This window comes from Pristis pectinata, chromosome 5 (assembly GCF_009764475.1).
Source record: "Pristis pectinata isolate sPriPec2 chromosome 5, sPriPec2.1.pri, whole genome shotgun sequence".
NCBI classification, from domain to species: Eukaryota; Metazoa; Chordata; class Chondrichthyes; order Rhinopristiformes; family Pristidae; genus Pristis; species Pristis pectinata.
The window spans coordinates 47,681,033-47,694,460 of NC_067409.1; the positions used below are offsets into that span (position 1 = coordinate 47,681,033).

Here is a 13,428-nt window from a genome sequence, read left to right on the forward strand (position 1 = left end):
CCCTTTCCCAAGCTCATAATCATGCCCAAGTCTATTTAAGAAGCGCCCAATGTTTAGAAAGAATGACCACCAGTTCTCTAGATGCCGCTCTGAGCTGCATCTCATTAACGCGTGGAAGTTGCGCAGGTTTGTTAAGAGATTGGACCGTTTTACTTTCCAGACCTTGCCATCAAAACAAAGGAGAAAGCGGACAGCGATTTGTGGTTAATAAAGAGCTCAGAAACTCTTCCTGTTCGGAACCCTGTGGGGCGGCAATGGAGCAACCATCCGGCTTATAGCCTAGAACACAATTGCTCTTTTGCTCTCGGTGTCCCGTTGCCATTGCAGCCACTAGAATGTAAATACAGCGGGATCCGGGATTGTAACTAAACTGTTAATGCAAAGGGACCCGGGATTGTAACAAGGGTGTAACTACAAAGGAACCCTGCATTGTAACTAGACTGTAAATGCAAAGGCACCCGGGATTGTAACGAGACTGGAAATGCAAAGGGACCCGGGATTGTAACAACACTGCAAAGGGACCCGGGATTGTAACTAGACTGGAAATGCAAAAGCACCCGGGATTGTAACAAAACTGTAAATGCAAAGGGAGCCGGGTTGTAACTGGACTGTAAATGCAAAGGGACCCGGGATTGTAACTGGACTGGAAATGCAAAGGGACCCGGGGTTGTAACTGGACTGTAAATGCAAAGGGACCTGAGGTTGTAACTAGACTGTAAATGCAAAGGGACCAGGGTTGTAAACTGGACTGTAAATGCAAAGGGACCCGGGTTGTAACTAGAATGTAGATGCAACGGGATCGGGATTGTATCGTGACTGAGATAAGTGCGACTTGAGAGTCGACGTTTTGCCAGCTCAGCCGCTTCTCCTCGCAGTAAGTGAACAATTAATGTGGAAATAATTTCTACTGTCCTAACGCCGGGTAGCCAAGTGTCGGCTGAGCTGATGGAAACTGCTGAAGCAGCAACGCCTGGGATAAAATCCGATCCTCGTCCCGGTGATGAACTGGGGTGCAGAGCGCTGGCTGGATGGCTCGCTTTATTTTGACAATGGCCATGTGATCCTGCGCCAGGCAGATCGATTGGAGAAGCGAGAAACGCGGGGGGGTGGGGGGGAGAGGAAGCTCAGACATCGAGCGCAAAAAAAAAGGCACCGCCGCGGTGTGATTTGGTTTTATATTCAAATAAAAACTCGCAGCGCAGAGCCCGTGTGTTGGGGAATTCGCTGCACCCCGGCAGCGAGCGGAGACGCTGGTGTTGGAACTCGGGCCAAACTTGCCAGAGCGCAGGCAACCCGCCTGGGACTGTGAGGTGGACCGAGCGAGAGAGAACGTGCTGAAGGAAAACCAGACCTGCCCCCTGCTCAATGCAGCCGGCTCATCGTGATGGACAGAGATGCCGTGCTTCTTGTGCAGCTCCTGGCTTTCGCCGTTTTGGGTAAGGCGGAGACCTCTTCTGCCCCCTCTTTAACATAGAAAGAAACACCGTGCACCAACCCCGAGGTTGCCAGCTGACTGAGAAGCGGGCACCGGCGCACTTAACCCTTGCCTCTCCCCCTCTCAGGCTCCCACCGACTCACTGCAATACCTGTGTTGTCCCACAGCAAGACAACACCGTATTGGAGAGAGGCCCAACATGTTGTCGGCTGTTTAACCCCATCCCACCTTTATATTTTGCAATTCTGGTCAATCTCTTTTTATTTGCCCTTTCCTCTCACTTCATTAAATAAGTTTCATTTGTCCCTCTTCCAATGTGCACACGTTCTTTGAGAGAAAAACAATCACTTATTCTTTCTTCGTCTACTTTTTAAAAAATACATCCATTCGATCATATTATTTTGTGACTTCCCCGTCTTGGTTTCATTGTACTTAAGTGTGAACAGCCCTCGTCTCCGGGCGGAGAGTGTCCCAGAATTGCGACGGTGACGGCGGGGAACGCGATGGGACCCGCTGAGGAATGAACGAGGGTCACACACATACAGTGTTGTCCGAACAAGAGACCCCACCAACAATATAGTCATGTTTACATTGGCACAAAGTATAACATCGTTCGTATTCCGTTTTTGTTTCGTTTTAATAACGAAACACTCCAGTAAAGTAGTATCTTCGTCTCATCTTCTAATGTTTTTCTTGTATGTTTTGCAGGTAATAGTTTGTTGACACCTGGCCTTGCAGGTAAGAGGAAACGCAACAAGTTGACATTGACCTACTTCACTTAATGTGCGTTCTCGCCTTTTTAGCTTTGCAAATGCTCGTTTTTGTCCTGTTTGATTCATTCCTGAATATTGTGTGTAACTTGCTGTTACATAAAATATGTTACAGCTACTTCTGTATATAACATCGATATTTGTAACAGCTTGCAAAATGTTCACATGACTGACTCCTGCAACAGAAAGGGCTGGAATTAAAAATTGTCAGTTTCAAAATTCATCATTTCCAGTATTTGGTTAATAACTAAAATTTAGGATGCAGCAATTTACATCTGGGATTCCTTCACCTATGCATTTGAATGTAGACTCCTGTCAAGAGGCAAAAGTTGTTTTGTGTGCAAAATTAAACAGCAAGATTTCTGATGGACATTTAATAATGTAAATGTCCTCACTTCACTAAAATTAAATATATTAACTGTGATTAGTATTGGTGATTATCCTAATGGGCACAATGTAAAGAAGAGCTAAGTGTTTGAAAATTATTACAGAACCCCTCTTTTTCTTTGAAGTTCTGTTCCCATCAATTGAATATTTCCACAGTACCAATACTTTTATTAATGATGCAACAAGTGTATGCTGAACCCAAGTCTGGGTATCCAATTTTTCCTGCTGAAATACTGTAAATGGCCATTATATATTCTGATCGAAATTTATTACAAAAATAACCTAAAATGAGGATCATTGGCTTGAGCAGCAAGTTGGGTTGGAATTGGTTTGAGTATGGGTTGCAAATTGCAGGAAAGATAACATAATTAGTCATAATTTTAATTTGAAACCTGTAAGGTCTTGTTATCAAAACTATTTTACTTCTTGGAAAAAAAAGGTTAGTTTAAACGTTTTAAATGCTTTAATCAAATACATTTTCTTGTTTGTTTTCAGCCAAGGATCTTGCAAACATGCATAATCAATTACAATCAAACCAATCAGATGAAAAAATTGTAAGGATCTGTAATGCAACAGCTATGCTTGAAAAAGTATACTGGTGTGGATATCTGTTTGAAAACCAACTTAATGAAATGAATTCCAGCGACTGGTGCAACTTCACACTCATTGCTGGGTAGGATCTTTTTAAATACCTTTCTGATTTGCCATTTCAAACTTGTAAAACCAGATGCACAAATTAAGAATAATTGTTGCATGTACATTGTTTTTTGATGTTTGATGTAATTTTTTTTCAGTCAGTTAAAAGCTGTTAATCAATCTACAGATCTTTTGATATAATTAAATGTGCGTCATTTTTCTGGAAGAATTAAATTCAAGCACATAAATTAGTTTTTCAGAGCCTCGCCTACATAACGAGAGATTTCAGAAACCTGTATTGTACTAGTTTATAAAAAGGATTGAGTGTCTTCATTTACTTTGTAGGAGGTTGCTATCAGTTTATAATTAATTTGTATGAAGTCAGGAAATAATAACTGAAAGATCATGGAAAAATGAAAGTGTTGAACTCAGAAATAATTAATGGAATACGGTAATCCACAAAAGATGCAATTATAAGCTTTTCCAGTAGAGCAATTCTTAATGGATCTGATCCAAATTAACAACCAGGATGTTGGACTTTATTGCTAATTACTTTTGCAACTTGAATCTGCAAAATACATTATAATTTGCAGTTAAAGGAATATAAATTCTATCACGTTTAGGTCTTGCATTCAAAATATGCATTCACTTTGTACACCAATGACACCTACTTTCCCTGCATTTATTGCCTCTCCATTGAGAGGATATGTCCTATCCCCATATGATCCTGTGCCTTGATGGTGCACATTAGAGCAGATTCGGGCATCCAGAAAATATATGCTGGAGGGAGAAGTGTAAAACGGACAAGTGTAAAACATGACAAGCTGTTCTGTAACCTGCTTCTTAATATCTGTAAGAAGTATCAGAGGTTTTGTGCATTTTGCAATGTTTAAGCTCTGTCATTTGGAATGAAAGTTTATCTCTTATTCAGGATGTGCTCAAGTCCATGCAGAAATCTTGGTTCTTGGACTTGTAATTTTTTTTACATTCAGGTACACTTTATATTGAATTTCCTATATTACAGTAGTGACCACCGATCAAAACTATTTCATTGAGATATCCAGAAATCTTGCAAGATGTTATATAAATGTAGGTAATTGTTTTCTTTTTTTCTGAATATAACGAATGTCCTTGTCAGGTTAGGATCAAGAAGTGTGAGAGACGTTCGGGATGGGTAGTTGGTGCAGATTTGATGGACCGAATGGCCTGTTTCTGTGCCTTTACCTCTCTATATCTCTATATATCTAACATTAAAAGATCCAATGGAATGCATTGCTGTTTCTCAAAGAGCACTGGAGATGGAAGAGGTGGTAGTCACAGTTCCCTTATTCTAAATTGCTGAATTTATTATTCATTTATTTTTGTCTACCTGTATTGGATTTAGGGTATGTGGGGTAGGTAAGAAGCTTTTTAGAACCGTAGACCTCAGCAAATATTTAAGTAGGATGTGCTTTGCTCAGTTAGAAACTTGATGAAATTGAAATTACACAGATGCTTGTGAAGTTTGTTTGTTTCCTGAGTAAGAGGTTTTGTTTGCATCTGGCCCTGGAATTTAATTGGTTAACTAGAATGGTTTTACATAGAATTTTTATAAAACCTGCTGCATGGAAATGGACAATTCTTCCTTCCTGATAATGCAGTATTTATATAGAACCCTGGGTTACCTACAGTAGGCACGTCAAGGCACTGAAAAAAATAGCACTAGTGCTGTCCTCTAAATTCACTGGAAGGATGAGTAAACCAATGTCAGTGTCCTCTCCCAGGCTAACATCCCAGAACTGTAGCACTAGTTACACTGAGTGGCTATGCTGGATTGCTCATGTCGTTCTCATGCCCAAAACCAAGTTCCCAGAACGGACACTGTATTCTGAGCTCTATTGTAGGAAGAGAGTACTTGGGATTGGAGGAAAAGGTTTCCAGATGAGCTCAAAGGCTCTTGACAAAATGCAACGTCTCCTCTGACACCTGTGAATATCTGGCCCTTGACCACTCCAAATGGAAAAGGAACATTCAAGATGATATTGGGAACCAAAGGTTCTCACAGCAAACAGAAGGCTATGTAAGTGGCTGAAGGAGTGCAACACCTTATGAAATACCCACCTGCACGCCCCATCAGCTGTCTGCTGCCCCATCTGTGGAATAGTCTGCGGTTTCTACATTAACTCATTGTCCACTGTAGAGCCCACAAAGTGGAAAGGTAATACGTCATTCTTGATCCCAAGGGATTAGCTAAGAAGAAGTGTATGCAACTACTTCATGTAGCAGTGTCTTGCATTCCAACCACTTTCTGTGTGAAGAATTTGTTCTTAAATTCTTTATTTGATCCATTAGTGGTTTGTAGAATGACTTTTGGGAACTGATTGGTTAACACTCTTGGAGATAAATAATTGGACATAATTTATTGAAGGCAATTTTATAACGTTGTGTAAATTAAGGAACAGTACATGAATGATTCATATCTTTGACAGTTTAAGGTTTGCCCATCAGTGACTTGGGCGAGACTGATTGTTGCTCATTGAGCAACTATCAGAGTTTTAAAAAATGTTGTGATCTACTTAGGCCTTTTATAGCTCCCATTATTATTCTATTTCATGATATTCATGAGGAAAATAATAATCGTTAATATCTTTTATGATTGAATCAGGAAATTCATGGATTGTCATGAACCTATGTCAGCCTGGGCAGATAGCGTTTGATTAAAGCCTCTTGTTCAAAAATATTGCAGACAATACAATAGTACATATTACTTGAATTTTTTTCTCTTATTAACATCTCAGGAGAAATGCTTCCATTTTTATCCATCTTTAACAATTTTATTTTTGCACTGCCACTCACACAAAAAATATAGGCAGCCGATTCTGGCATATTTTCAATGAATATTTTTCTCTTTACAGCATTTCTTGGGTGTTGCTTATTTTCTACCCACTGTTATGTTGCAATTGATTGCATTTTTTTTCTACGAAATCATCTAAATACAGATACTAAAATTAATGAAGCTAGTCATTGTATTGGGTTTCAGTTACAATGCTTTTGAAGTTGATGGATATACAGGTTAGAATATTGTTTTGGGTTACTGAAAAAAGAAACAAGGTTGCTTTTTCTCTTGGATTGCGGTAAATTCCAAAATTCAGTTATGTTAAGTAGGACATGGTACAACAGAATTCATATATTAGATTCTACTGCTTATGGCACTGTTTTTGATCAGATTGTGGTTCATCCTCAGGAATAGCTCTTTGTGATCAATTTTGTAGTGTTGTCCCATAAATTAACAGATTTATTGAAAACATTTTCAGATTATATGGTGAATTTATGAACATTCATCTTCGTCTTGTGCTATAACATAAGGCATTTATGCATGTTGCAGAAGTAGCATTAAGCTACACTTTTATCCAAAGTAATGGTTGAGTCCATTGTGAAATATAGCATTGCACAGGGACTGGGATTATGGTTTGGGTGGGAAGGGTTGGGGTGATTGAGAGATTTTGGAATGGGATTCAAAGAAGAAAGTGGGGATGATGAATGACTATTTGGGGATGTCTCAGATGGGCCCATAGACACCTATTGCCCTGATCCAATGCTGTGTATGAAATATGACTGGGGTCCTTGAGATACATGATGCACTGTCCTTAAATTAATTATGATACCTCCATCTTCTGCCTGGGCAACTAGTATTATAAGAAGGAATTTCTCCCACCTTGGCTGTTTGTTCAGTTAGAGAGGACAGTAATCTCTGTTTTCCTGTGACTTCTCTTTCCCTGTGACCATGAATTTTTATTTCACTTAGGGCAAGAGTAGTGATTTGTCTTAGAGCAGTCCCCACATATTTTCATGGGAATCAGCAGATTGGAATTCTATTCAGTCCTCATCTGTACAGATGTGCATTGCTTCTGTGATAAATAGAAGATTAGTATTTGTATTCTCAAAGGAGTATCCTATTTAGTGATGTATATTTGCAACCCTAAGCAGGGCTGTAACTGTCTGTTTTGTCAATGAAGAGAAGGAAATTACAAGTTGATATGCCATTTAACAATAGCTGTATCATTAGTAGCATTGGGTTGAAAATAAAATCTAATTTTAATACCTTGTGCTGATGTCTTGTAAACATGCATAATAGCACATAGCTGGTGAATTTCCTTCCTTTCAGTGGTTCATAAATTTCTCATAACTATCAAGTTCTCAACATCAGATTCTAAATTATTAATATTCGGAAGTGAACTCTCGGTTGGGCAGTATTCTGTGCAGTAATATTGTCAAACTAACATTTTGCTTTCACTGATGTTAATTTTTTTTTAAATTTTGACTATTAATAGGCAGTCTATTTAAAAACTGACTCCTTGCATTAGATTTCCCCCAAAATGAATGTTCCCAATTCAAATGCAATGTATCCTGTGCCAAGAAAGTGTTCAGATACTGTAACAAAAGTAGGAAGTTGGATACAATTGCTTTGCCAATCCTTTTTAAGGATAGCAATATGGTCAGGTTCAAGCAGTAAAATAAATAGAACCTTTGAATTATGGATGGTTAATATGCCTCTCATATTGTGTTACACAGAAAGTTATACATTTCTTATTCATTTAAATATGTTTTCACTTGTTGGATTACTGTAGATCAATTTTGGTATTTTAGATTGATTAAAAGTAAAACAGTACAGGAGACCACGATTGTGCTCTGCTGCAGCACTAGAAACAAGGATTGCTGAATTATGATGTTAACTTCTTTAGTCTGAGAGAAACTAACAGAAGTCATGCAACTATCTGTAGAGAAAATCCAAAACTGCAGAATTTTTAAATGTTATTAAAAAAACAAAGGTAACCCTAACTCACATAGTACTCTAACTGATGCCTAATCAGTGATTTACAAAGGTTTCCTGTTATTCTGGACCTCCATTTACAAAGTCAAGTATCCCATTAACTTTGATAACTATTTTATCAACTTGCAGTGCCAGCTTCAAAATTATTTGAGTACTTTGCCCTAGTGCTTTTATATCTTCAAGAGCGTTGTCTTCAGATTCTTTCCATTTTCTTCCTAAACTGCATCAGTTCACACTTACTTGCATTAAAATGCTTCTGTTATAAATATGCCCATGTTGTCATTCTGGTGTATCCTCCTGAAGACTGCTATTATCTGACCTGCTTCTTTCTGTGTAGCTGGTGCTGAATGTAAGCTGCTACAGACTGATACAGAAAGTGGCCAAAGCAAACCAATGGGTTAAATGGGCAATTTTAGCCATGCAACTGCACTATAAGAAATTGAAGTTATCTTCAGCCCTGTACGTAGCCAAGTTTAATTTCACCTACCCAACTTCAAAAATTGTACTCCTTTCTTCAAATTGCAGACCACTTATATATGATGAGAGAAATAAATGGTCTAATACTGATTCCTGGCAATTCCACTGCATACTTCTCACCAGAGAGAAAAGCCATTCATTGCCCTGTCTCCTATTCTTTAGCCAATGGCATAGGCAAATTGCCAGTGTTTCTTTATTAGCACACGCTTCTAATTTATCATTAAATCTGTTACGTGTGCTTTATCAATTGCTTTGTAAAAGTCCATATAAAATACCCATAGCAGTATCTACTATTTCAGTGAATAAAGAATAAATCTCTTTTATTCACTGAAATATTCTAATCAGCTTAATTAGGCATAGACTTTTACAAATCAGTCTAGTTGTCTCTTATTAATCTATGGTTCCCTGAGTAAGAATTATTTTGTCCTTGACAACGCTCTCTAGTAGTTTTACCACCACTGATGTTAGACTCATCCGACTGGGTTTATTCCTCTTCCTTTTTTCAATAGGATATAACATTTATAACCCCCTACTTGTTTGTAAGTAAATCAACATGCAAGGAAGATTGCTAGAGTTTTCTTTAGCTCCCCTACTCCTCTATCCCTTGCTCCCCTCAACAAATTGGACATATTCATCTGTTCAAGATAACTTGTAAGCTAACTTATTTAACACCTCTCCTTTTAATTTATTTTCCTAACCAAGATTGATACCTTTTGCTCCTCTAACATTAATTTTATCTCTTTCTTTTGTAATTTTAAAATATTGATTTGCTCGGTCAGCTAATTGGCCTCACCATTCCTTTCAGTATTACTTTATAATGGGGTTCAACAAATAGGAATAGACTGGATCATACTAGACCCAGCCTGGTGCCTGGACTCACTGTGTCTTGATACGTTGCTTGTGGAGGCAAAGCAGTCTGACCTTCCACTCCCATGAGATATTCCATAAGGCACATGGAACTCTTGGCAACAATTTGGCCTCAGGTGATGTATCTCCAGAGGGTTTAATATATAGAGACATTTAAAAACTCATCATAAAATTAAAGAATAAAACAAAATAAAATATTTAATCATAAACACTATAAATGCTGACAAATATTTGAAAACATTTAAAATAGTTATAAAGAGTCTATGACCCTATTCCATTTGTGCACTAACCAATTTTATTATAAAACTGAGGGGTCAGATGCAAAGTGCATCTGGCTCCTCTCTCTGTCATGTCACCATTGAGTCCAATGGCAGAGCAGAAGATTAGGTGTGTGGCTATCTGCCTTCCAGGTCATTTTGGGCATGTGCATTTTGTACAAGCTTGTATAGACATCTGAGACAAGATTAACTGTGAAAGGCTGATAACTGTCCCTGGCTGTCAGTCAGTTTGATTTGACCCAATGAGGTAAATGACAAGATAATATATTTTTGGTGGTGTTGGGTCAAGGATAAAAGTTGGTCAGGATTCTGGTTGAACATCCCATTATTCCTTAAAAATGCCATGTTTTATACCCACCTCTACACTTGCTAAGGTAATTAAATTCTATCCATCAAAGAAAACGATGTGACTCTTTACAATATCACTTCTGAAGGATTTTGCCATTATGTCAATAACCTGAGAATATTATAAGGAGGTTTAATTTTAGCACTCACCATAATTCATTACGTCATAGGCAGAGCTAGATTGAAGCTCCTTAATACTGTCTGCCCTTGTTACATTTTGGATCAATGATTTTCTTGCTCATCTGATATTTTCAGCACTTTTCATTCCACATAAATGCTGATTACTAGTAAATGTCTGTAGGTGGATAAAATTTCATCAAGCTATATGCATACTCAGGAAAAAAATCCAATGCTGTACCAGTTTTTTTAGAAACTGTTTAAGCATGTATTGGATAAATATTGACAAGATGTAGAGGCATTGGAAATCATATTTTAACTGAAGCACAATATCCTCAAAAGAAAAGGAAATCCTCTGAAAATTTAAACCTCCATTCTAATCATTCCAATAAGCCATAAAATGGAGGTTAACATTCAGTCTTAAGTTTAGTCTAATGGATTTCATTTTTTTTGGAACCATAATCATTAAAGTTAAGGAAAAAGATTTGCTAGCCACTTTGACATTAATGCAGATGAATTTCTATTTTTTTCTCAATCTAGTAAAACTGAGCCTGATTTCAAACTCAGAACATGAAGTTTTATACTCCAGCAAATAGCATTCCAATAGATTTAATTTGAGAGCATGGCGCTATATTAAATTTAGCGCTTGGTTTCCGTAATAGTTCTATCTCCAAGTTACAGATTTAAGCAATTTAAAATGTTTACATAATTCGCTGCAAGCATAGCTGATAATCAGACGCATTTTTTGTTTTCAAATTTCAACATTTCTTTAAAAGAACCCCATTTAGAAAGAATCAAAGTAATTTGTGCTTTCCTCTGCCTCTTAATCTTTTAAATGTGACTACTGCTATTAACATGGCCCCTCAACTAGGTGGAAGAGTTAATTTTTGGCTAGTATTTCTGGAAATACTCAGCTGGTCAAGCAGCATTTGTGAAGAGAGAAACAGACTTATCATCAATCTGAAAAGTTTATTCTGTTTTTCTCTCCACAGACTCTGGTTGAGCCACTGAGTATTGCCAGTGCACCATTTTTAAGCTCCTGGCATTTGCAACAGTTTGCTTTCAGATATTTTGAACTTTATTGGCCTTGTTGCATTTGAAATTTAATGATCCTTTTTAAAAGTAAGGAACTTAGGATGTGGAAAGCTGGTGCTGGCTTGCTTTAGTTGTCTTCTCCTTAAGTAGAGCAAATCTATTGTATTCTTCAATACTTCCTAATATCTAACTGTATGAATAATTCTGATTACAGTTTATTTTTCATTATCACTCTGCTTTCTCAAATTAAGTTCAATGTTTTAATATTAAGCATTTTCTGTTTGTTGTCTGTAATCAAAAGAATTATCTTTTTAGGACTGTTCATCTTGTGATGGCGCAATTTGACAATTCTCACAGTACTGGAGCTGCACAGAGAGCATTCAGGGGTGGCACAGTGGCACAACTAGTACTACTGCTGCCTCACAGCTTATGACCAGAGTTCATTCCAGATCTCTGGTACTACGTGAAATTTGCATGTTCTCTGTGCGACTGCATGGGTTTCACCTGGGTGTTCAATTTCCTTCTCCATCCCCAAAGCATGTATTGTGAACAATCTTGGGCCCCGTATCGAAGGAAAGATGTGCTGGCTTTGGAGGGGGTCCAGAGGAGGTTCACAGGAATGATCCGAGGATTGAAAGGCTTGATGTATGAGGAGCGTTTGATGTCTCTGAGACTGTACTCAATGGAGTTCAGAAGGATGAGGGGGGAATCTCATTGAAACCTACCAGATATTGAAAGGCCCGGATAGACTGGATGTAGGGAGGATGTTTCCATTAGTAGGAGGGTCTAGGATCCAAGGGCACAGCTGTGCCTGCAAAAATCTCTGAAAACTAATTGTCTCTTCAGAATGAGATTCTGAAATTTATTTTCTTTAAGGCTGCTCAAACACTGCTAACAGCTGCACTTGAGGAACTCTTTTGACTTTTGAAAAAAACCTTTTCTCATAGTCTATCACAGTTTCTACTGATGATGGATGATTTGGGAAAGGAACACAAGGAACAGGCATGGTTGGTCATACAACATGGCCAGAAGTTGATTAGGATAATTTATTGCTTCCCTCCCTGCAGAGAGTCTACAAATCAAGGATGCCTTTTTTATAAAGTTGTCAGAAGGCACAACTCTTCAATAAGGAGTACAGAAAATAGGAGCTGGATTCGGCACTTGCAGTCTGCTCCACTGTTCAATCCGATCATGGCTTATCATTGATCCCAATACCATATTTCTGCTCTTTCCCCATATCCCTTGGTAGGTTTTGCATCTGGAAATGTATCTAATTTCTTAAACATGATCAGTGCCTTAGCGTCCTCAGCCCCCTATGGTAGCACATTCCGCAGGTTCCTCACCTTCTGAGTGACGAAATTTCCCCTCATCTAAGTCCTAAATCATGTGACTTCTTGTACTGGACCCCCCAGCTAGAGGAAGCATCCTCCCCACAAAGCCGATCTGGCTATGTCAGAATTCTGTAAGTTTCAATTATATCCCCTCTGATCCCTCTAAGCTCTCGTGAATACACACTTCAGTTCTGCTCATATGGCAGTACCACCATCCCAGGAATTGGACTGGTAAACCTTTGTTAACCACCCTCTATGACAAATATATCCTTTCTGAGGTAAAGGGAACAAAACTGCACCTGATAGTCCAGGTATGACCTCACCAAGTGTAGTCATAGGCTTTATCTGCGACAATAATTCTAAAAGGGTCTTGTTGATATTATTAACATTCTTCAAAACTAGACAAAGTTATATGACAAAGGCATGATCTGTTAGTCAAAATTGGGGAGCGGGGATGCTGATGAACTAGGGCAAGGCCATTTTAAACATTGCAGGTCACTCACTTTTCAGTTCCACCCCTTAACTGAGTTGACACCATCTGCTTTCATCTATCTGTATCATAGCTCTCTTTGGCGGACCATTCCACCAAGCTGTCATGATGCCCTGTTGAAGGCTCCATGCTATTACTACTTGGCTTTTGTGGCAACTTTCTGCTCACAAGTAATATGACCTGAGAGGTAAGGTTAAAAAAAAATTAGTTGATTGTGCTCAGTGTGAGATGCTCAGTTCTAGCAACTTCTGGTCTGCAGAGAATTCCAAGAGCTGGAGAGTCCATCTATCCTGCATTCCTATTGTCCTTAAAGTTGCGGCCAAGAAAACAATGTTTTTTTACCGTAGATTAGAAGTCAATTAGCAAATCAGTTAAATATCTCTAATTAGGTGCTCTAGGAACCTGTAGAATCATTTTCAAGAGCTCACTTTCTGGAATTTTACTTTTGTA

At 38.4% G+C, this 13,428-nt stretch overlaps 1 protein-coding gene across 1 annotated transcript in view; it reads left to right on the plus strand.

Annotated features, from left to right (window-relative positions):
• The first annotated feature begins 1,225 nt into the window (after positions 1 to 1,225).
• Positions 1,226 to 13,428, plus strand: part of LOC127570574 (receptor activity-modifying protein 3-like) — a 39,055-nt gene continuing 26,852 nt past the window's right edge. Inside the window, exons 1-3 of the mRNA XM_052016248.1 lie at positions 1,226 to 1,436; positions 2,144 to 2,173; positions 3,088 to 3,265. Coding sequence (XP_051872208.1) covers positions 1,385 to 1,436; positions 2,144 to 2,173; positions 3,088 to 3,265 — 260 coding nt within the window. The 5' untranslated portion in view covers positions 1,226 to 1,384. The remainder of the gene's footprint in view (positions 1,437 to 2,143; positions 2,174 to 3,087; positions 3,266 to 13,428) is intronic.